At 42.7% G+C, this 25,405-nt stretch overlaps 1 protein-coding gene across 1 annotated transcript in view; it reads left to right on the forward strand.

The window, feature by feature from the left end:
• Positions 1-9,340, forward strand: part of KLF3 (KLF transcription factor 3) — a 64,672-nt gene extending 55,332 nt beyond the window's left edge. The window contains exons 3-6 of the mRNA XM_075849576.1: positions 2,888-3,380; positions 4,075-4,222; positions 7,433-7,593; positions 8,346-9,340. Of these exons, the coding sequence (XP_075705691.1) occupies positions 2,888-3,380; positions 4,075-4,222; positions 7,433-7,593; positions 8,346-8,527 (984 nt within the window). The 3' untranslated portion in view covers positions 8,528-9,340. The remainder of the gene's footprint in view (positions 1-2,887; positions 3,381-4,074; positions 4,223-7,432; positions 7,594-8,345) is intronic.
• The last annotated feature ends 16,065 nt before the right edge of the window (positions 9,341-25,405 follow it).

Here is a 25,405-nt window from a genome sequence, read left to right on the forward strand (position 1 = left end):
GCAGGGAATTCTGCAGAAGTGTGTGTGGTTTAGTCTAGCCATACCAGTTTACTAGTGTTAAGTTCAATGAGGTTTGATAGGAGTCTTAATAAAAAAAATAATGCATAAAAATCTATATCAACACAAGGTACTGTAGCTGGGACACCCAATAATTCCCTGAGCTCTGAATGGCCATGCATGGGGAAACGCCATTAATTTTAATATGGCGAGGGTCAGGATTGCATGACCATTCTTCCATTAAAGTTCATTGAAATCTGAGACCAAAAATGTACCACATTCTGGGAACCCTCAGTCAGGTCCCACACCTTCGCCAAGGTAACCTGAGATTTCTGACTCTTAAAATTGGTGACCCCCCTTCATATGCTAGAAGCTATGGATCATTTGTCTTCAGCATGCTGGAATTAGTTTCTCGACAGCTGGAAAGCAACAGGTTGGACATCACCATGGTGTTAGGACACTAAATAATGGAAAACTAACAGACAATGCAAACCTCTAAACAAAAAAAATCTAGCGGTTTATTGGTTGTAGAATATATTATGTTCATTTGCTGTATGCCATGGTGGCAAAAAAGATATCCTCTACATTTATGATCTTAGCACTTCCACATGTAATGGTATTTTTTTCTTTTCTTCTGGAAATGCACCCTACACACACATTTACCTATGTACTTTGCTTTTGTCAATACTTTGCTCAGTATGTCACACTGGTCTGGTTCAAGGTAAGGTGACATGTACACAGCAAATTATTGCCAAAGCTTTAGGAGGTGTGGGGTCAAGACTGTTTAAAGGCATGTTCCAATACCTCCTGACAGACTTATTTCCAAGTTTATTTGGATTGAAAGTGAAAATTCCCTTGGATCAGCTCTTTTATGGTCTTTTTGAGCAAACTCTGCAAATTTTCAATCATGAAGTCACCAACTTTCTTTTCTGCCAAAGTTTGAAGAAGACCTGCAAATGGTGCCATGAACCATGCACTAGACACAAATACAGGAGACTTTATTCCAGGAATTGGCATCGGGTGATTTTTCTTTACTTGATAAAATTGTAATATAAAGTGAGACTTTTAACAATCGCATGGATATTTCCATGGCAAAACAGTTAGTTTGCTGCAGTAATTGTTTATATGACTAGATTTCATCCCGTAATAAAAGGTTTGTGCCAAGAACCACACCATGGATTTTGGCAGGCTTTTGGCTGTACAGAACATATTCTTCTGTGTGTTTCATTTTTTTTTATTATGAATAGACTGTCTCTGCCCAGCCAAAGAAAGAACATTACTGTAGCTTTGTCTACCATCTGTTTCTGCTATCACTTCTACATTACGTCTGAAAATTTGTATAACTAAACCACACCAGTCACCCCAACGCCTTGGATTTGAACAGCACAGACACTGTAGATACATTAGGGTGCTCATACCAGTTTTATGACTGTTTTTAAATAAATGTCCTCAAAAGACAAGTAGCTTGGTATGATGATGAAGATTTGGATATGCTGAATCTGAATCACTGCTAAGATGAGAGATTTAGCCTGATTACTGGAAGAGATCTCTCCACCCTCTGGGTCAGTAAAAAAAGTGAAGGGAAAAAAAAAATTATTTTTGTCATCGTTTGGCAAAGTAAATCATCTTTGAGCCACTAGGAAAATGAAGTCAGTTTTTTTAACATTGCATACTAAGCTTTGGAAAATACCTTGTTGTTAGCAAGGTTTCCCGACAATGGGATCACAAGATGTCCAATTGCTGGGTCCTCTAGTAGTCCTTTTGTAATCTGTCGGGAATCTGGCAGCAAGTGGCTAATTCCCCTGCAGCGCCGCCACAGGAGAAATGAAGTGTTACGCAGTTCCTCCTGAAACCAAATGGGCTTTCCATGTAATGCCCAGAGTTGTTGGGTCCTCCAGAGAGAGGGAAGGCTGTTTTCTCTTATGGTTAATGAGTGTTCTAAATGAGGGGTTCCCTTCTAAAAAAAAAATTGTGAATTTCCTAATTGTCAAAATGGGTTTTTTCAAATCGGACAACCCCCTTTTAAATTTTTACAGTATACGATCTAGGCTTCAGATTTTCTTAGTACATAGCTATGGTTTGCCAAATACCGAAATATTCAGCATCCCGCTATTGCTCTAATGAATATATGGAGTTCTCAAGTCCAATGCATGTGGATACCCATTTGAGAAAGTATTGTATCAATTTTCAATGTAACTGAGGTATTGTTCCCCCTTGGCAAAACATTCTGTAGGGGCCTCCTTTTTCATTTTGAAGGAAGGGAATTACCTCATAAGGAAGGTGAAAAATATATAACTTCAATATGTTAAAATATTACAAACCGTAGCACAATCCAATTTTGCAAAGTACTATGCAGTGTACAATAATACACCATACAATGTCCAACTAGTACATCCGTGATTCCTAAATACCAGTGAAATATAATGCCTAAATAATTATATGCAGTGCCCTAATAATACCACCTGATAGCAGTGCTACATAATACCGATTTAACAGAGCTCAGTCCTGGGTTTTTGAGCTTGTCATCAGTCTGGTAGTCAGACCCTGCTATGAATCTTCTTGAGGAGGGTGGTGGAGGCCTCTAGATGGTGGGTGCCCCAGGCCATTGGCCCGTTTTTGTCCTCTCGATTTAATCCGGTCCTGGCTCTCAAAGTAAAGCGAAGTTGCCTCTTCTGTCCTAAAGGGACATGTTCTTTAACTGGTCAAATTATGAAACCATTGTATTAAACTAGTGTCTATAGATTATACAGAATGCTAACGGAAAATGTGAGTGTTCTTGGCCAAACTGTTGGTGTTCTATAACCTAAATAATTATCTAATACAGTTTATATACGATCTTCTGTTTTGAATTTAGCACTTCAAGGTTTTCTTTCTTCTTTGTCTTCTGTAGTCATATCAACCAAGTTACATGGAGCCATTGAAGGCAAATAATAAATACGGTGTCATTTTCCCAACGCCAAGCATGCTGCACAGTAAACTTTACCACAGTGCAGAAACATTGTCTGGATTCCAAATGGAGCCGGTGGATCTCACTACAAACAAGAGGATTTCGCCTCCCTCCGCTGGAAGATCCCCATCTCCTGTCAAATACCTGTCTCCCAAGAGAAGAAGTTCTCCAGTTTTATTTATGACCTCGTGCAGTCCACCATTGAAAAAGTTAACTCAATCGCCACCTACTGTGCCATCCTTCACAATGCCATTGTCCCTTAACCCAATGTTGTCTGCGTTTCCAAGACATGGGTATAGGAACCCAGGACTCTTACCCATATTGCAGCCAATGGTTGTACAGCCTGTTCCTTTTGTGTACACCCCACATCTTCAGCATCAAATCATGGTATCAACTGTATTAGCTGAAGAACTGGAGAATCACAGTAATAAACACAGTAAGTACTTTTAATGTTTTAAGAATTGACCTTATTGTTTCACTTATTGAATGTCTAGAAATAAAAATCGGAACCAGCAGCCAATGTGCAACCGTTGCGTATCTATATAATAAGAGGAACTTGTTACATTTCAGAGAAATATTCTAGTAGACTGTTCATGAAAAACGTGCTATTATCCAATTGGAGTAATAATTAATGGATCTATGGTGACAAAATTACATTTTATATTTTTTTTAAGGCTCAGTCTACCATCTGCCACCACCACCATGATCCGGTCCCAGCACAGAGTTTCTCAGTCTTGTTTTCCTATTACTTCCATTGATTTCAATGCAGAGGGAACAGGTTGTACCCATCTAGTTCACTGGAATTCACTACTAGTGGCCATTGCATTCCAATACCACTGGGGTCCCAAACTTCAGATAAATTGTCATTGTGTTCCAGTATTGCAATTAATCTCTTATTGCAAAGCTCTGTTGGACTGTCATTGTGTGTGTGTGTATATTTTTGGGGAGAAACTGCTAGAAAATTCTCTGTATATTCTCCAAAGCCCAAGCAAAGTATGACCTGGAGATGGTGTCCATTTCCTCACGTCTTTGAAAAATATTTCTATTTTATTATTTTGACATGGTTCCTGCCATGTACACTTATTGAATGTTGTAACAAAGCTGAACCTTCTCTGTTTATTCTATTACAGTGCCTGTAACTCTTTCAGAGTGTTACGAAAAGTCTCCACTATTAACAAACATAAAAGTTGAGCCTGGGACAGAACAGTCTATGACCGAAATGTACCCTGAACAAATTTCACCTGGTATCAGCACACCTCCAAAGGGAATGTTCCATGAGTAAGTCATATAACCTATTAAAAAGACAAAGTTAGAAGTCTAAACAAAAAAAACTGTTCTCCCCTTTTTTTTTTTTTCTTTTTTTTTATCTTTTTATCTCAATCCCCCCAAAAATAATAGACTTGTGTATATTTCCCTGGAGGCATCCATATAGACTACCCTTCCCTCTCAATCTGTGTTTTTTTTTTTTTATTTTTTTTTTTTATTGCCATGTGAACATCTTTTGCGAAAGCTGGTGGAACTTCAGATACCTTGACTCACAGTAGAAATATATTCTTACTGCTCTGAAGACCGAGCAAAGCAAAGGTCCTTATATTTAGTAAAGCCCCACCACCTTCTCGTAGTCCGGAAAACAGGAAAATATTCTCTTTTGTTGTTATACTTCAATATACTGTAAGTGCAATATCGCAGGATGTGTTGTCTTTAGACCAAGTCTACATTTAATAACCACTGTCACCAGGACATACCCTTTTCGGGTACGGCATCTTCAGGAAAACTTAAGATGGTGAATGCAGTTGCACAAACTAAATGGCCCATGAAAGGCGTCCTGGAATAAAACAGTCTTCAGCATGTGAACCCTATGTGGGAAATTTGGAGCTCTATACATTTTCCGCTTCACTTTCTTTTTATTCTGTTCGTATAATAAGCCTCACTAAGCTCAGAGACCACCATCGACAAACATCCGTGTGCCATCTATAGCCAAGCCGGGATTACTATTACTGGTTACTCCTAGTTCAGTAGAAATTATTTTAGGACCAAATAATTGAGAATAATGCCCCATGTTTAAAGATCTACAACGCCTTCCCTTGCCTCTCCATGGCACTACAAGAGAAATATGTAACTGAATGATACTTTTCCTTTTTAAAGAAAGCTCTTATTTAACACCAAGGATTGTTGAAAAACATTTTACATGACGTGAGTGAAAATTAAAAACATTTGTCGTGCAGAAGAATCTAGGTTAGGAAGGGGAAAAACAAGGCAAGGAGCTCTGGAATGTAGTTATTAGATTGTTTTACCTGCGGTGTGGTAATATGTTTTGAATGTGAGGAGCCAATTTTGAAACTTCCCGTGGGTGGGGAACACGGGCTGATCTCCTCTTTTGGAATTGACGTCAGGCACCGCACCCTTCTTTTAGCATAACACAACAGGAAATTCTTAATTGCTCTGAAAAGGAGTGACTGAGACAATAGCAAATATTTCTTCTGATGACTAGGACTACATCAAATACACAGAAAAAAAAAAAATTCTGTTCAGTGAGAGAAAAAAGCTGTTTCAAATTATTTCTAGAGGAAATAGATCATGTAAACAAACGCACAGAAAGCAAACTGAAACGTAACAAGGTTTTGCAATCCCGAATGTTTGCGTGGGAAAAGATAGCATGACCTTGTCAATTTATTAAAAATAATAAACCCCCTCAGAGGCATCAATTTTTATTTATTTTTTCGCATTAACCACTTCATTCCTGGAGGGTTTACCCCTCTTCATTAGTTTTTTTTTATTTTGGGAGAATTTTTTTTAGTTTTTTGCATTGCAGAGAGCCATAACTGAAGCATAAATAACTTGTCTGTAATCTATGGATGTGATTATGGCGATGCCAAATATGTAACGTTTTTGGGGGTTTTTTCGTGGTTTTTTTTTTTTACTACTTTTTCCTCAAGTTTCATAGAAAAAAAAATTAAAAACAAAAATTTTTTCATCATCGCTGTGACCGTATGTGTTTTCATATGGGAGTCATATCTTTTGATAGAACCATTTTGGGGAACATGTAAAGTATTTATTGACTTTATTAAATTTCTCCATTGTTTTTTTTTATTTTTTGCTTTTACAGCGTTCACCATGTACTTCAAATAACGTTAACTTTAATATACAGGTGTCTGTTTGCAGCGATACCATATGTGTAATTATTTGTTAGGCCCCCAGCTGCCTTTTACAACCTATCTGCACACCACGGGGTGTTGATAGGGTTACATAGGGAGCCTCTTCCCTCTGTCTAATCCCCTAGATGCTGCAGCCACTATTAACCACAGCATCTAAGGGGTCAATGGAGTAGTAGCACTCTAGCATTTTCCCTGTGACCGCTGCTCTATGGTAACAGCGTGATCACAGGGATCTGCTGCGCTGCTCGATGCCGGGAGATGGGTAATGCAGCCACCATTTAAATACGGAGGCTCAGTTAACTGTCTACTGCTGCAATGTACATAGTCGTTCGGCGGTAGGCAAGTGGTTCGATAAAAGAGGGCTCTTAATGAGAGCGCTTCTGCTAGGATATAAAGCAATTCTAATGTTAGGCTGTTGTGTATAGTCTATTGGACAAGCCACAAATAGATGAGGGAATAACTTAAATGTCAATTCTCTTGTATAGGGTTTTTTTATTAAGATTTCTGCCATTAGTACAATGAGCATTGTGATACTAACCTGCTGACTAAGATATATGTACCATAGAGGCAGCCCATGTGGCCCTTGGAGAGGTGGACCCAGTTCTGATTGGGCCCCATTCCCTCTGCTATACAGAACTCTTCTACTAACCATACATTTCCTCTGGAGAGCAAAGAGGATGAGAATTGACCCAAGTGTCATGGAAAGGAGGTGGGGGGGGAAGCACCCAGTCTTTCTTTCCTGGGTGGCAAAACCCAGCACCACAATTGGGGCCCAGTTTGATCTTTGCTATGGGGCCCCTTTGTTTTGTGTACATCACTGGATATGAAATACTCAGTGCTACAGACCTGCACATTATCAAACTGCTAACTAGAGCAATTCCAAAGATAACATTATTGTAAACTTGGGACTTGCTATTTTAGTTGACTACAGCTCCACTGGGACATGACTTTTTCAACGTCGCAGTAATCGGACAGCAATTCGAGGGACAATTACATCAATGCTTCCCTATATAAAAAAAAAAAACCTGAGCTGCAGTACCAGGCACTGCCACATATGTATGTACTGCACTGTGCCTGGATAATTGGCCATTTTAGTTCTACTGATTGAGCGCCCCGGAGTTCAGACCCCCACCGTCATACATGGAATAGGCAGTCAATTGAATGTCCTGAACAACATTATTATTCAGGATTTATTTTTATTTGCTTATTGGTCTTTAGTGCTATATACTTCTAATTGATGCTGTATATGTTGAAATCTAGTCATGACTTTTGCTTGTTACTACTTCATGCATCATGTATACTGTAATAATTACATATCTCTATTCTTATGCAGACATCACCCGTCCGTTATCGTACATCCAGGAAAGAGACCACTACCTGTGGAATCTCCAGAAACCCAGAGGAAACGAAGAATACACAGATGCGACTATGATGGCTGCAATAAAATCTACACCAAAAGTTCCCATTTAAAGGCACACAGGAGAACGCATACAGGTCAACACTATTCAGTATCTGTCTGGTTTATGGTTCCCATGTATCTCCATTTATGAATATTTTGCTGTAGAGTGTGCTTATATTTTCACCAGTGCAGTATATAAAAGCATGTAGATATACAGTACATGCCATAACCACACCATAGAATGACTGTACAATATCTGGAGCTTATAGCTGACATACAATATTTATAGCCTACAATGGCCATACCAAACCCACTAAAGACCCCCCCCCCCCCCCCAGAAATGGGGATCTTTCTTTGCTGGTGTTCAGGAGCTTCAGGGAAGTGTCATGTTTCCCCTTCCAGCTTGCTGAATGACTGCAAGACCTCGAGAAAGGAAGAAAACTGTCACATTTTTTTTTTTTTCCCCCAGTCTTTTCACTGGCATTTTGAGAGGGTATTTAATAGGTGGTCACGTCCACTAGTTTAATGTCTTTAGGGCACTTTTAAATGTGAGGGGGCTGTCCTACTAACGTGAAGGGGCTGTCCTGCTAACAGGTCCTTTTTAAGATGAATACCTTCTAAGATGTTCGTTTCAACCTTTTATATGAATATGAAATTCCCACGTGGATAGTATAATTTCACTTTTATGCATTTGTTCCAAAAGATTTTGAACTCCTCAGCAGTTCTTTGCACAGCTGTCTTTTTGTTTTTGTACATGACTGTTGATTTGGAAAGCTGAATTTTGCTTGTACTCAACCTGCTCCTCCGTGCACTGAATTGATCTTCCTGTTTTGTTTTTTTTCTACAGGGGAAAAACCTTATCAGTGTACTTGGGAAGGATGCACGTGGAAGTTTGCCCGCTCAGACGAACTGACTCGGCATTTCCGTAAACACACTGGAATCAAACCATTTCAGTGCCCAGACTGTGACCGTAGCTTCTCCCGTTCGGACCACCTTGCCCTCCACAGAAAGAGACACATGCTTGTTTGAACAGATTTTTGGGGGGATTTTTGTTTTTCTTGCGTACACAGTAAATTCTGGATTCAGCTGGTCTGAATCTATACAATTCATCAGTAGATTATATTCTCTTAACCTCAGTGTACTCGCCACGGGTCAGACCTAAGAATGTGAACTTGTTTTTATTTTTTTTAATACAGAGGCTCAGCAGTAATTTCCTGCTTTTGATTACACCTCAGGAAATACAGAAAATGGACAATTACCTGCTTCATGTGTACTTTCAAGCCATATATCTATATTAAATAACTTATACCTGTATTTAATTATCAACACTATGTCTAGTTTGCTTAATCTTGCCACATTCCTCACACTTTTTAGTGCAATGTTGTTCATTTTTTATTTTTATTTTTGTCCACAATTAAATACATTTCCTAAAAAAAACAGCCATGGAACAGTAACTTTTTTGTCAAGTCTTTGTATTGTATGCCGTGATACCTGAATGCAAAATGTGCACTTTTACAAGACCATTTTTATTTTTTTTTGTTTTTTATTGAAAGACAAATATATCTAATTTTGCTGAATAATTTTGTTTTAGTTTTTAACGCACAGTTATTTTGGTCTATCCTCCTGGTCTGTGCTTTAATCAAAATAAATTTGGGGTTCTACCTGTTTTCTAAATAGCCCATGTATCCAACATATGTATCTACCTATACATAAAATGTACAAGTTGTCTGTGTCATGTATTATGATGTGAAATGTACTTGAATAATATTAAAAAAATATATATTTTTAAAGAAAATATACTGTCCAATTAGGTGGACATTCAATGTCCGATTAGAGTCTGGAAATTAAAGACCTGCTACTATAAAAACACTCTTCAGATATAACTTTAGCATGCTGTTATCCACTAAAAAAAATGAAAAAATGAAAAAAAAAGTGTGCGTGTGTGTGTATATATATTCTCCTGCAGATAGTAAAAAAAATCTCCAGGACGGTGTGAAAAAAAAACAAAAACCTTAATGGTTTCTAACCGAGGCGTATGTTGAAGCTCCTAGGTCCCGATGCAAAAATCTATAACAAGGGCCCCCCATCTAGCATGTGCCATTTATAATACTAGCGTCTTCTGATGTGGCAGAGGGGTGTTTTCAGTCCCTCTTAGGAACGAGGGTATAGGTACGACTTCTATACACATGTCCGCAAAATGGCCCCAAGAGTACAGAGATGACTTGTACCAAAAACTTCCAAATGAGCAAATGGAGACCTACAGCTCCCTCGAGCTATAGGTAAGATCAGTGTTCATAGGTTCTCACAATTGTAAAGGAAAACTTAAAAATATTATCGGGATAATGGCTGATTTAATGACCTGCCATATGCGATGCAATCACGGGGTGCCGATGAACATCATGGGGGCCTAATGAAGGCCCCCAGGTCTGCCATTGTACTCATATGAAGCCCTGCCAGAGGCTTGGCTTCATTGGAGACTGTAAGACGCTATATACTGCAATACTAATGGCTTGCAGTATATTAATGTATGCAATCCAGCGATCACTGGTTCAAGTCCGGAAAAAAAATAAACCGCCAGGATAGCTGTTTTTTGGTTATTTATCTCCAACAAAAAATATAAAATGAAGTCTCAAGTACCCCAAAATGGTACCAATAGAAACTACAGCTCGCCACGAAAAAAATAAGCCCTCATATCGCTCAATCGTCAGTGGAAAAAAAAAAAAGTTATGGCTCTCCAGAATATCCCGATATATTTTACCTTGTAAAAGTAGTAAAACATAAAAAAAAATATAAATTTGGTATTGCCGTACTCTTATTGACCAGCAGAATAAAGGTAACATGCCATTTTTACCTCACCGTGAACGCCGTAAAAACGAAACCACCAAAAAAATAGAGGTATGGTGAAAAAAAAGTAATCCTCCCAAATTGCTGTTTTTGGGTCCCCTTAGCTCCCCAAAAACTTGGTGTACCAATAAAAATTACAGCTAGTTTTGAAAAAATAGAAGCACTCACATCACTCAATCGACAGAAAAAAGTTTTGCCAATTATTATTATTTTTTTTTATAAAAGTGGTAAAACATAAATTTGATATCTCTGTGAACATTTAGCAAAAACGAAACCCCCCCCCCAGGTTTTTTTTTTTTTTTTTTTTTCCCATTTCACTTTTTATTTTTTTTTATTTATTTTTTTCAGTTTCCCAGTACATTATGTGGTACATTAAAGAGGCTCGGTCACCAGTTTAAGTGCCCTATCTCCTACCCAATCTCATAGTTGCTGTAATATAGATAACCGTTTTTGTTTTTTTTAAACTTTTATTTTTGACTGAGTTATGACTCCAGCCAGGCTGGAGGCGATGTCTGGTCATTCTCCCTTAGCTCCAGTAAGGTTAGTGACCGCACAGCGTGACCTTGTGAGATTACGCTGTGCTGTGAGTACAGCTGAACATGAATGACCAATCAGCGTTATACACTTCTCTTCAGAGTCATATACTTCTCTTTACAATGCCCAATTGGTCAAAAGTTAAAAAAAACGCCCAGTTGGGCATTTAGAAGAAATTAGCATAAAACTAAAAATAGTCATAACTCCGTCAAAAACAAATGGTTAAAAAACAAACCCAAAAAAAACGTATCTACATTACACCGACTATCTGATTTTAGGTAGGAGATAGGGCACTTATAAACTAGTGACAGAGCCTCTTTAAAGGGAATGTGGCGCTAGAAATATTTTTTCTTTTTTTTTTAGTTAAACAGTTAGTGTATACATGATTAGACATAGTTATAATTTTTTCACAAGTCAGGAAATATTATAAATTAGATTCTAATTTATAACCTTTCCCTGTGCTGGTCACTAGAGGGAGCAATTCCCAAAATTGCAGCATTGGCATGTGGTAAAGCAACCACATTGCTTTATGCTGCAAATTTGGTGTAAACACACACACATACACATACACATATACATATACATATACATATACATATACACACACATATACATATACACACACACATACACATATACACACACATATACACACACATATACACACACACACACACACACACACTCTAGTGAGCTCACAGAATCCCCCCTCCCTTATCCTGGCTAGTGCCAGGAGAAAGGAGGGAATTGAATGTTCAAACCTCCTACACGGTGTGCCGCCATTTTTTTGAGCAAATACACAGTGTAGTAGGTTTACATACAGTAGTAAACACACACTAAAACATGAACACAGACATAACTTACCTGCCGCCTCCGCTCCTAGTGCTTGCTTCAGAACACCTGTCCGGAAGCCGTGACCGGAATTAGTCATCTTACTGTCTGGTCGCGACTTCCGGTCCACAAGAAAATGTCGCTCAGCCGAAGACCTTCCATTTGGACTGTGTGGGAGCGGCGAATTCGCATTCTCTATGGGGATGTGTGTGCCGTATTCCATCTCTGTCGACACATACAGAGATGAAAAAAAAAATGGCAGCCCCCATAGTGAAGAAAAAGTTTGAAGAAAAAAAAAGTAAAACACTTTTTTTCACTTTTTTTAATAAAACACTGAAAGCAAATTGAACTAAAAATGTTTTTTTTCACAACACCCTTCCTTTAAATGGTGCCATGAAAAGCTACAACTTGTCCCGCAAAATACAAGCCCTCGTACGGCCAAGTCGACAAAAAAATTTTAAGTTATGGCTTTTGGAAGCCGGGGAGGAGAAAACCTAAAACTGTGTCCTTAAGGGGTTAAGTATTTTTGGAGAGCTAGCAACAGAATAAAAGGACTCTATAGGAAGGTTGCAACTCTTGGTACTGCTCAGATTTGTTACTGTGATTCTGCCACGACATTCTTAGCACACTGCCATTTAATTTAATTGTCCTTTGCTTACGATATTTTCTTGTGTAGCTTTTACATCAAAAAATATCTCGACAATCGCCCCTTTAAGTATAAAGGCTCATTACTTTCTTGGGGATGATCTGAATGTGAAGGATTGTTTTCCTAAAATGGCATAATTTAAAACGGTTATACATTTTCTAGTTTTTCCTAATAAAACATAAAAAAAACCAAAAGCCTTTTACTGTGACAAATGTGCAATAAAGGTATGGAAATCCTGGGTGACAACCCCTTTGGAGACTGTAATGGTGATCATATAAGCTGGACATAACTAGCAAAAAGCTGAATATGACTTTTAGCCACTCGACAATTTAGGGGAAGTCGTTCTTTAATATGTATCATACCCATTTTTCTCTACGGTAGATAATTGGAGATTCAACTTCTAGTTCAGAGAATATAGCATACAATATTAGCTTATACATCTAGTGATTAATAAAATTCCTCATTTGCATATTGCAATGATCTCTGACCCTCCCCCCCCCCACCAAAAATCTAAATTGGCCCCCCCATTATAGTGACTGGTTTTGCCATCATGAAAGAGGTGTCTGATGTTCATTTCCACTTTCATTTACCTTTCTATGGGCCAAATACCTACTCCCTTGTTTGCTAAGAGAAACAAAGGGGGATGGGGCCAACCAGGACAGGACTCTCTATACAAGGGCCCCATAGCAACCATTTGGTCTGGCCAGTGGCATAGCTATAGGGGTCGCAGCTGCGACCAGGCCCCTAAGCCTGGGGGGCCCACGGGCCCCCTTTGCCATACAGCATACATTTTCTGTGCCGTGAAGCTGGCACTTCCTGGTTACGGTCACATGGTACACTTAGTGTACCATGTGACCGTGTTGTCACTTGACACGTCTTCCAGCAAGTGCAGAGGACTCCAGGTGAGCTGCAGAGTCTGTAATGTATTGTGTTGCCTTGTGCTGTTTGCGGTGGAAGGGGCGCGTTAAATTACAGCCCCTCTCTCCACCGCAAACTGCACAAAACACAATACATTATAAACTGTGGGTCGCTTCCCCCTGGGTGGTCGTGAGTCACTCATGGGGACCCGGTTCTATTCAGTGCTGGAGCAAGGAGCTGACGTCTCCTTGATCCAGCATTCATTGTGCCCTGAGCGGCTCGACGCAGGCAGGCGGGATGTAGTGACATCATCGCGCCTGTCTGCACCGAGTCACTCATACCACACACCGGAGGTGGCGAAGGAACGGGGATAGGTAAGTAATTATGCTATTTTTCTATTCACATATGGGGACATTATACTGTATGGGGGGCTGATATGGAGGGGCATTATACTGCATGGGGGCTGATATGGGGGGACATTATACTGTATAGGGAGCGCATATGGGGGGGCATGATGCTGTATGGGAGCTGATATGAAAGGGCACGATACTGTATGGGGAGCTCATATGGGGGGCATTATATTGTATGGGGAGCTCATATGGGGGGCATTATATTGTATGGGAGACATATCGGGGGCATTATACTGTGTGGGAGCATTATACTATGGGGCTGTTGGGCAAGGCATCTGGGCATAGGCGCGCACAAGGGTCTGATGGTGGTGTTGGGTTGGGGGGCCCTAAGCTGAATTCTTGCACCCGGGCCCATGAGCCTTTAGCTACGCCCCTGGGTCTGCCTCAACACCCTTGATCCCTGATACTACAATCAAATCATATAGTCCATTGTTGTGTCCATCCTTCATTACCTTTGCCACTTGTCTCAACATATCCTGAGATGTGTGTGTGCGAGATGACCAACTTTGAAAACAAAAAATGATTTTAAGATACTCTATCTATGCTATATGTGTCCGTATGGCCACCCAGCTTGTCAAGGGTTTTGCCATCATGTCGCAACCATTGAATTGGTTGCATGAGAAATTACAGTCCTTAACCAAATTCAAGCAAAGATAAGGGTAGACACATCTGTATTGGGTCCTAGGCATGCTAATGTTACTGCAGGTATAAATATTTATCTTCAACAGAAATAAATATACATAGGTTGAATCAATAAAGTATTTAGTAGAAACGTCTCAAATGATTAATTAGATCTATCAATAGACCATGGACCAATTATCTAATTTAATCTGTACCGTATAAACCCATCATGACTTAAGAACTCTTGAAGTCTCAGATGAAAGTTTGCTGATGTCCATTTCTCTGGAAGGCAACGTGAAGTTCATCAGTGCACTTTACAATGGGTTATTTACAGAAAGAAAAGCTTAGCACTGGCAATCTACCAAGGCCAGTCTCACTAAATATAGCCCATGTTCATGCTAACACGAGTTTCCAAGATACCAAGTGTAACATCAAAGGTTCCTTCTAGCCTCTTGCTGCAATCAATGTCAATTTGTGTGACTCCTTTATGAGGAAAAGTTGGCATCAATGAAAACATGGTAGGTCAGGATGGAGGACATCACTGCTACCAACAAAAGAATAAGACAAGATTGTGAAAGATCACCTAGGTATAGAATAAGAAACATGCAGCTATGTCTATGACCGACGAGTTAAATTAACCACATATTCAGCAGTGTTTGTTTTTATTTTTTTTAAAAACCAGACGCCAAGATACGAAATCTGAAGCTGTTCTGATATTGGATCTTGTAACAGAACAGTGGTCTTCAAGAGCTTGAGGAGTCTTGTAGATCAATGTATATTCAATAATCCCATACCATTGGATTGGGAAGCAGGCCAAACTCTTCCTTGAGAAAGATAAACCTTAATAAATGACAATACTCGTAATTCATGGGTACAAACATGTTTTTTTTAAAAACATTCCCATTTCTATTTATTTTTTGTTGAATTAAGGGCTATGTACACATTTGCACAGGTGTTTTTTTTTTCTTAATTGCATTGTATGTTTTTTGCAAAATAAAACACATTTCTAATTTGTCTTAATTAAAAATTGTCTACCGTTTGTCTTCTGTACATGCAGTGTATTTCAGTACATGGCCAGCTGCTGTATTCAGTTCTCTCACTGATCCGTCAGTCTGCTCCCTGATGGTAAACTCCACAGCTCCTCCTCTGCAGACTCACGTAGGAGCATTTACTGTGACATCTGCACATGTGCAAGGTCCTACTCACTGGTGTGTGCTGTGCAGATGACAACAGTTATCTGTTATTCAGCAGCCACTTTCTCCTCTTCACTGAGGGCAACAGTGCATGCCCAGCAATCTCTTCCAACCACAGATAGCTGGGCATGCAACATGTCCCCTGTGTTAGCAGAGAGCTATAGTGAAGTGAGAAGATCGTGAGCAGAAGCTCAGAGAGGGTGGGGGGGAGGATGAGAAATACATAGACACACTGTGTAACTGTGTGGGCGTGGTTATCCAAAACCGCCTCAGCAGCAGCTGAGGGGTGAGCAGAGAGAAAGCTGTGTTTGTGCATGAGAAATCAACACCAGAGAAGAGAACATGTGACCAGTACTGGGGAATGCCCCTAGAGGAGACAACCTGTGATCAGTGCTGGGGAATGCCCCAGGAGGAGAGAACATATGACCAGTCCTGGGGAACGCCCCTCGAGGAGAGAACATGTGACCAGTACTGGGGAACGCCCCTAGAGGAGGGAAAATGTGACCAGTACTGGGGAACGACCCTAGAGAGGAGAACATGTGACCAGTGCTGGGGAACGCCACTAGAGAAGAGAACATGTGACCAGTGCTAGGGAATGCCCCTAGACAAAAGAACATGTGACCAGTACTGGGGAACGCCCCTAGAAGAGAGAACATGTTACCAGTACTGGGGAACGCCCCTAGAGAAGAGAACATGTGACCAGTGCTGGGGAACGTCCCTAGAGAAGAGAACATGTGACCAGTGCTGTGGAACGCCCCTAGAGGAGAGAACATGTGACCAGTACTGGGGAACACCCCTAGACAAGAGAACATGTGACCAGTGCTGTGGAACGCCCCTAGAGGAGAGAACATATGACCAGTACTGGGGAACGCCCCTAGAAGAGAGAACATGTTATCAGTACTGGGGAACGCCCCTAGAGAAGAGAACATGTGACCGGTGCTGGGGAACGCCCCTAGAGAAGAGAACATGTGACCAGTACTGGGGAACGCCCCTAGAGAAGAGAACATGTGACCAGTACTGGGGAACACCCCTAGACAAGAAGTTTGAATGGAGAAAATGTTACAAACTGGTTATGATAAGAGTTGCTGAGGACATAAAAAGTAAAGCTCAATACATAAAACAGATAAGTGCAACGTTATTTTCTGCAGGGACTTAATAACATGTATGTATATTGATTTTTTATGCACAAAGATTTCGATATCCTTTAATGGGCCCTCGTGTGCCAGCATAAAGAGAGTAAGAAAACATCGATCTCCAAAAAAAAAATAGACTATTTCAATAACGCTAGCAGCGATTTAACTAGAAAATATAGAGATAGCCAAAGTCCCTCTTAAACAGCAAAATCAGAGTGCCCTCATAAACAGTGCAAGCAAAGTATTACCCATTGGCAGCAATATAAATACTTTTGCAGAACGCTTCCCCCTAAGGACAGCTCTCAGCAGAATTTGCGGTAGACTTGCCTGCTCTGCTGGGGGTCCTGGAGATCTGCCCTATTTTGGGAGACTCCCTGGCGATCTTGAAGGGTATGCAAGTATGAGATAGATTAGATATGAGAGAGAGAGAGATGGATGCATGGATGGATGGATATTGTAACAGTCACAGACCGCAGACCCCTCTCATCCTGCCGATGTCTTCCTCCCGGGAGATGCCAGCACATGTGGCCGTCCTGTCCTGCAGTGAGCACTAGGGTTGCGCGCGAGCTCATTCCTGGCCTTAAAGGGCCAGCGCGCGCACATGTTAAGAATTAACTAATTACTCCCAGATCACCCTGGACTATAAAAGGAGCCCTGCCCTTTCACTCCTTGCCTGAGCATTGTTTGTATTCTTTTGTTAGTCTTGCAAATGGTCCCTTAGTCGTATCCTTTTCCCTGTGTTCCTGTGCCCTGCTACCTGTATCCCGTGCTGTATTTGTTCCTGTGCCATCTCTAGTGTTGGAGTCGTGTTGTGCCGTCTACTACGCCTGCTGACTTACACCACGTCTTGTGTAATCTGCCATGTTTTGCATCACCTGCCTCCAAGGTCCCATATGTGCCTAAGCCATTGCTACTGTCTGGACTATTACAGGTATCCTTGTGCTCAGACTTTATATTGATTTCGCCAGCTCCTACCACGCTACGGCGGTGCGGCCTAGTGGGTCCACATAACCACAGATCATGACAGATATGATAGATAGATAGATAGATAGATAGATAGATAGATAGATAGATAGATAGATAGATAGATAGAGATTAGATAGAAATCTTTTGACCCATGTAACCTTGACAAAATTTAATGGAAGCATTTTTGGTTTTGCATTCAAGGTAACCATACCTGCATGTTGATGTCACTAATCCATATCTAAGGACCTTTAGGCATATTGGTCCACTGTAGGACTGTACTGTACTGGTACAAGTTCGAGTGATATTAGGAATTGCCCATTGCTACAGCTAATACTGTATAGTGAATATATTGGCTGAATGTTAACTTTTATGTTAATTACATATTTCAGTGAACTCCTTTCTAATAAACAGGAGACGGATATATCAGAAAGGTGCCAAACTTCTATATTAATGGAGGGAATTTTGGCAAGTGTAAAGAAACCTACATTGCTGCACAATGTAAAAATATGTAATTATGCTGACTCAAAAAATTGCGGTTACATTCCTATTCAGAATCCCCCAAAAGGAACATTACAAATCCAAAGAAAAGATTAGTTGAGTTAAAACACATTGAATCCAAAATCCTACATACAGAATCATTCTAAAGCAAGTCAACAAATTTACCAGCCTAGAGTCTTCATGAGATGTTTTATTACTATAAGGCTGGATTCACACGAACGTGGCGTTTTTGCGGACGCAAAAACGCGGCATTTTGCACGCGCAAAAACCACTTGACAGCTCCGTGTGTCATCCGTGTATGATGCGCGGCTGCGTGATTTTCGCGCAGCCGCCATCATACAGATGAGGCTAGTCGATGTCAGTCACTGTCCAGGGTGCTGAAAGAGTTAACTGATCGGCAGTAACTCTTTCAGCACCCTCGACAGTGAATTCCGATCACCATATCGAGCAACCTGTTGAAAAAAAAAAAAGACGTTCGCACTTACCGAGAACTTCCCTCCCGGCCGTTGCCTTGGTGACGCGTCCTTGGTGACGCGTCCTTGGTGACGCGCCTCTCTTGACATCTGGCCCCACCTCCCTGGATGACGCGGCAGTCCATGTGACCGCTGCAGCCTGTGCTTGGCCTGTGATTGGCTGGAGCTGTCACTTGGACTGAATTGTCATCCCGGGAGGTCAGACTGGATGAAGAAGCCGGGAGTTATCGGTAAGTGAGAACTTCTTTTTTTTTACACGTTCATGTATATTGGGATCGGAAGTCACTGTCCAGGGTGCTGAAACAGTTTAACTCTTTCAGCACCCTGGACAGTGACTATCTCCTGATGTCGCGTACCGGATTTTTTTTTGCCGTGTTCGGTCAAAACGAGTTCGGCCGAACCCGGTGAAGTTCGGTTCGGTTGTCCGGGTTCGCTCATCTCAAAGACACTCCGTTTGGACGTGGTGCTTTTCTGTTTTCATTCATCATTTTGACAGCTCTTGCGCGAATCACGCAGTTCGCACGGAAGTGCTTCCGTGCGGCATGCGTGGTTTTCACGCACCCATTGACTTAAAAAAACGCTGAAAGAACGGACATGTCGTGACTTTTTTTCAGCAGACTCACGCTGAGTAAAAATCACGCACATGTCCGCACGGCCCCATAGACTAATATAGGTCCGTGCAACGCACGTGCAAATCACGCGCGTTGCACGGACGTTTTTCCCGTTCGTCTGAATAAAGCCTAACAGGCAATTATATTTCCAAAGAAAATGAAGTACACTTATTCTTACTATTAAACTATTTATATATTGAAGAGCAATTCTGAAGTAATTTTCCATAACGGGCCATATCTAAAGCTCAATGTATATGTAATTACTTAAAAGGTTTTCTCTGATATATATAAAAGTCGCTTTCTATTGCCCTAAAATAGAAAAACATATATTTTTTTCAACATACTGTAACGTTGGGTGCGTGGACCGACTAGGCCGTACTGCCTTAACCCCTTAATGACCAGCCTATTTTGGACCTTAATGACCAGGCCATTTTTAAAGTTTTTCCATCGTCGCATTCCAAGAGCTATAACGTTTTTATTTTTGCGTCGACATAGCTGTATAAGGTCTTGTTTTTTGCGGGACAAGTTGTACTTTTCAATAGCACCATTTTGGGGGACATATTATTTATTGATTAACTTTTATTAACTTTTATTTGGGGGTAAATAGAAAAATTTTGCCACTCTTTTTCGCATCTTAAATCTACGCCGTTTACCGTGTGATATAAATAACACAATAACTTTATTCAGCGGGTTGTTACGATTGCAACGATACCAAATTTGTATAGTTTTTGTATGTTTTACTACTTTTACACAGTAAAAACGCTTTTTTTTCAGAATTATTTGTTTTTGTGTCTCCATATTTGAAGAGCCGTAACGTTTTTATTTTTTCGACGATGCGGTTGTATGAGGGGTTTTTTTTGCAGGAAGACTTGTAGTTTTTATTGATACCATTTTAGAGTAGATGCGACTTTTTGATCACTTTTTATCACATTTTTTTAAAGTCAGTATTCACAGAAAACAGCAATTTTTCCATACTTTTTTATTCAATTTTTTTACGGCGTTCACCGTGCGGGTTAAATAATGTAATAGATTTATAGTCGGGGTCGTTACGGACGCGGCGATACCAAATATGTGTAACTTTTTAACTTTATTTTGTTTTTTTAATAGTAAAGCTTTTTGTGAGGGGAAAAGCTGGGTTTTTCATTTTTTTTCAAATTTTTGTTTTTTTAATTAACTTTATTAAACTTTTTTTTCACTTTTTTACTAGTCCTATTAGGGGACTTTAATATGCGATTCTGCGATCGCATTTATAATACACTGCAATACTTTTGTATTGCAGTGTATTACTGCCTGTCCGTTTAACACGGACAGGCATCTGCTAGGTCATGCCTGCGGCATGATCTAGCAGGCATTCACTCCAGGCAGACCTGGGGGCCTTTATTAGACCCCCGGCTGCCATTGGAGACACAGACACTCGGCGATCGTATCGCCGGGTGTCGGTGGAGGAGAGAGGGAGCTCCCTCCCTCTCTCCAAAACCACTCAGATGCGGTGCTCGCTATTGTGCACCGCATCTGAGGGGTTAAACGGGTGAGATCGATACTAATATCGATCTCACCCGGCAGAGCAGGGACGCTCCCAGCCCCCAGCTGCCTCTAGCAGCTGAGAGAAGGGAGATTTGACAGCTCCCTGCTCTGTAAACGTATTCCGATGCCGCGACGTAAAAAGTCTATGGCATCGGAATAAGGCCCGTTAGTGACCGACGTAGAAACACGATGGGCCGGTCACTAACGGGTTAAAGGTATGGCAGCTGGCCAACAGGACACAGGTTGTCATGTCCATGGCTGCGGGCCATTAGGCTCACTCACCTCCTGACAGCCGCAGCAATGGGTCTGCGAGCGCCGGCCCCAGTCTCTTCCTCAGCAGACGGCAACGCTCACTTCCGCTTACCTTGGCCGGGTCCCGTAGGATGCGCGCTCGCGCACGCTCGTGCCCGCTCGTAAAGAGCAACGGAGTTAAATGTCAAAGATAAGCCATGAGTACCATGGACTATAAGAAGGGACCAGCCCCTTCCTCCCATGCCTGAGCGTTGCTGTTGTACCCTAAGTTTGTCTAGCAAATGGTCTCCTAGTGTTTCCCAGTTCCCAGTGTTCCCCGTTCCTGTATCCTGTATTCCGTCCTACCTGGTCAAGTGCCATGCCGTGTAGTCATGCTGTGCTGTATTTTACACCTGTCCTGCTACACCACGCCTGACGTCTGCCTGCTGCCTAAGTCCCGGCCGAGCCTGTCATTGCTACTGTCCGAGCTGCCACATGTATACTATAGGAACTATAAACTGTGACCTGTTCCCTGTTGGCCACCTACCATACCGTCAAGGCGGTACGGCCCAGTGGGCCCACGCACCCAACGTGACAGTCTTCCTTCTACTCCTCAACTGGCCAACCTTTTCATCCAACACATCTTCCGCACGGCTTGCCACGGCATATTTTGTCTGTTCAGTACACCTCGAAGTTCTGGAGAGCCGTCTGCGGCCTCCTCGTGTGAAGTTGGACTTTTCCTCAGTCTACCATCCTCAGTTCAATGGTCAAGTCGAGAGGATCAATCAGATCATGGAGAACAACTTACGCCACTTCATCTCCAAGCAGCATGATGACTGGGTGCAGCTGCTTCCGTGGGCTGAATTCTCATATAATAATCCCATCAGCGAGTCCACAAGGAATACACCGTTCTTCATTGTCTATGGCCAATACCCACAAATTCCTCTTCCGGTGCCTGATACGTCCGAGGTACCAAGAGCTGACACTGGTTTTAGGGAGTTCCTGCAGATCTGGCAGCAGACTCGATCCTCCATCCTACTGGCAGTCGACCGCATGAAACGGATGGCAAACACAAGGAGAAGAGAACCTCCTCAATTTCTCCCTGGCACGAAGGTCTGGCTGTCCTCTAGGAACATCCGACTGAGGGTGCCATCATACAAATTTGCTTTCAGGTTCCTCGGACCCTTCGAGATCCTGCAGCGGATCAACCCTGTCGCCTACAAGCTTCAGCTGAATCCTACCCTCAAGATCCCCAACTCCTTCCATGTCTCCCTCCTGAAGCCGGTGGTTCTGAACCGCTATACCAAGACTCCAAGCCCTGCGGTTGCCTCCAGCGGCCCTTCAGACACCTTCGAGGTTAAGGAGATCTTGGACACCAAGAGGGCAAGAGTAAGAACTTTTCATTTGGTGTATTGGAAGGGGTTTGGTCCTGAAGAGAGGTCCTGGGAGCCAGAGGAGAACCTCAATGCTCCTACCCTTCTGAAGAAGTTTCTCTCCCGCTCTGGCCCCAAGAGGAAGGGGCGTAAGAGGGATCCTACTGTCATGTCCATGGCTGCGGGCCATCAGGCTCACTCACCTCCTGACGGCCGCAGCCATGGGTCTGCGAGTGCTGGCCCAAGTCTCCTCCTCAGGAGATGCAAGCGCTCACTTCTGCTTACCTTGGCCGGATCCCGTAGGGTGCACGCGCACGCTCGTGCCCGCTCTAAAAGGGCTAGCGCACGCACTGGAGTAAAATGTCAAAATTAGGCCATGAGTACCCTGGACTATAAAAAGGGCCCAGCCCCTTCCTCCCATGCCTCAGCGTTGTTGTAGTACCCTAAGTTTGTCTAGCAAATGGTCTCCTAGTGTTTCCCAGTTCCCAGTGTTCCCAATCCTGTACCTGTATCCTGTATCCCGTGCTACCTGGTCAAGTGCCGTGCCGAGCTGTACTCATGCTGTGCTGTATTCCACGCCTGTCCTGCTACACCACGCCTGATGTCTGCCTGCTGCCTAAGTCCCAGCCGAGCCGGTCTTTGCTACTGTCCGAGCTGCCACAGGTACACTATAAGTACTATAGACTGTGACCTGTGCCCTGTTGGCCAGCTGCCATACCGTCAAGGCGGTACAGCCCAGTGGGTCCAGGCACCCAATGTGACACAGATCAAAGTCTATAGTTCACATAGGTGTACCTGTGGCAACTTCGGACAGCAGCAAGACAAGCTCGGATGAGACTTTGGCAGCAGGCAGACATCAGGCGTGGTGTAACAGGACAGGCGTAGTAATTAGCGCAGCACGACTCCAACTCAATACGGCACTTGTTTCTGGATAGCACAGAACATGGGGAACAGGAACGGGAATACTGGGAACTAGGAAACGCTAAGGGAACACATGCAGAGACAAAATCAGCTGCGGGCACTTTGGACATGACGGACACCGAGAGAGGAATTCGTGGGTGTTGGTCGTAGACGATGAAGAACAGTGTATTTCTTGTGAACTCGCTTGTATGATTATTGTACGAGAACTCGGCCCAAGGAAGAAGCTGCACCCAGTCATCATGCTGCTTGGAGATGAAGTGTCGTAGATAGTTCTCCATGATTTGATTGATCCTGTCGACTTGACCATTGGACTGAGGATGGTAGGCTGAGGAAAAGTCCAACTTTACATTGAGGAGTTTACAGAGGGCTCTCCAGAACTTTGAGGTGAACTGAACCCCCCAATCAGACATGATATGCCGAGGCAAGCCGTGCCGGCGGAAGATGTGTTGGATAAAGAGGGCGGCCAGTCGAGAAGCAGAAGGTAGACCGGTCAGCGGAAGTGAGCCATCTTTGAAAATTGGTCCACCACCCCCCAGACTGTACTGCATCCCGCAGAGGGAGGCAGGTCTGTAACAAAGTCCATTGCTTTATGCTGCCAGGGAGCATCGGGCACAGGCAGCGGCTGGAGCAGGCCAGCAGGTTTGGAGTGAGCAACCTTGTTAGCTGCGCACACCGAGCAGGATGAAACAAAGTCCATGATGTCTTTGGGTAGCGTGGGCCACCAGAAATGACGGGCAATCAGGTCTCGGGTCTTACGGGTACCCGCGTGACCTGCCAGTCTGGAGCTGTGTCCCCAGCAGAGGATTCTCCTTCTGTCTGCCAGGCGCACAAAAGTCCTCCCCGGAGGGATGTCTCTAACTTGCAAAGGGTTGACCGAGACAATGCAAGACGGGTCAATAATACTTTGTGGAGACTCCATGGTGTCCTCTGTCTTGAACGATCTGGACAAGGCATCGGCCCTCACATTCTTGTCGGCTGGATGGTAGTGGAGCTCAAACTGGAACCGGGCAAAGAACAGTGACCACATGTCCTAACGAGGGTTCAGCCGTTGGGCCGTCTGGAGATAGGTGAGATTCTTGTGGTCCGTGAATATCAAGATAGGATTAACTGTGCCCTCTAGAAGATGTCTCCACTCCTCCAGAGCCAATTTGATGGCCAGTGACTCCCGATCCCCAATCGAGTAGTTGCGTTCTGCGGAAGAGAAGAGTTTAGAGTAAAAGCCCCATACCATTGTCTTGCCCTTGGAACCTCTCTGGAACAGGAGTGCACCAGCACCAACAGGGGAGGCGTCCACCCCCAATGAAAACTGTCGAGATACATCTGGATGATGGAGGATAGAGGCTGATGTGAAGGCACTCTTCAGGCTATTAAATGCTTATGCCGCTTCTGGAGTCCACACCTTGGCATTCAGGCCTTTCTTGGTGAGGGTGGAGATAGAAGATGTCAGTGAGGAGAAGTTTGGAATGAACTGTCTGTAGAAATTGGCGAATCCCAGGAAACGCTGTATGGACCTCAAGCCTTGATTACGTGGCCATTCCAGAACGGCCTTTACCTTCTCAGGATCCATCTTGAAGCCTTGATCCGAGATAATGTAGCCCAGGAAGGGTAGAGCATTTCTCTCAAACACGCACTTCTCCAACTTGGCGTACAGGCGATTCTCCCTTAATCGCAGCAAAACTTGACGGACATATTTCTGATGAGTCATCGGATCTGGAGAAAAAATCAAGATGTCATCAAGATAGACCACAACACAAACATAGAGGAGGTCACGGAAGATGTCATTAATGTACACCTGGAAGACCGCGGGAGCGTTACACAGGCTGAAGGGCATTACTAGATATTCATAGTGTCCGTGACGGGTGTTTAATGCTGTCTTCCATTCGTCACCCCGGCAAATCCGGATTAGGTTATAAGCACCCCACAGGTCTAGCTTAGAATTTTTTTTAACTCTTCATATGCGGTCAAACAGTTCTGAAATCAATGGCAATAGATATCTATTTTTTTACCGTGATTTGGTTGAGACCCCGGTAGTCGATGCAGGGTCGCAGAGAACCATCCTTTTTCTTGTCGAAGAAGAACCCGGCTCCTGCCGGAGAGGAGGACTTCCATATGAAGAAGCTTTCCAGATTCTCCTTAACATAGGCGGACATGGACTAAGTCTCTGGCAAGGAGAGAGGATATACCCTACCATGGGGAAGGGATGTACCAGGAATCAGCTCGATAGGACAGTCATACGTCCG

Source organism: Rhinoderma darwinii, chromosome 1 (genome assembly GCF_050947455.1).
Source record: "Rhinoderma darwinii isolate aRhiDar2 chromosome 1, aRhiDar2.hap1, whole genome shotgun sequence".
NCBI classification, from domain to species: domain Eukaryota; kingdom Metazoa; phylum Chordata; class Amphibia; order Anura; family Rhinodermatidae; genus Rhinoderma; species Rhinoderma darwinii.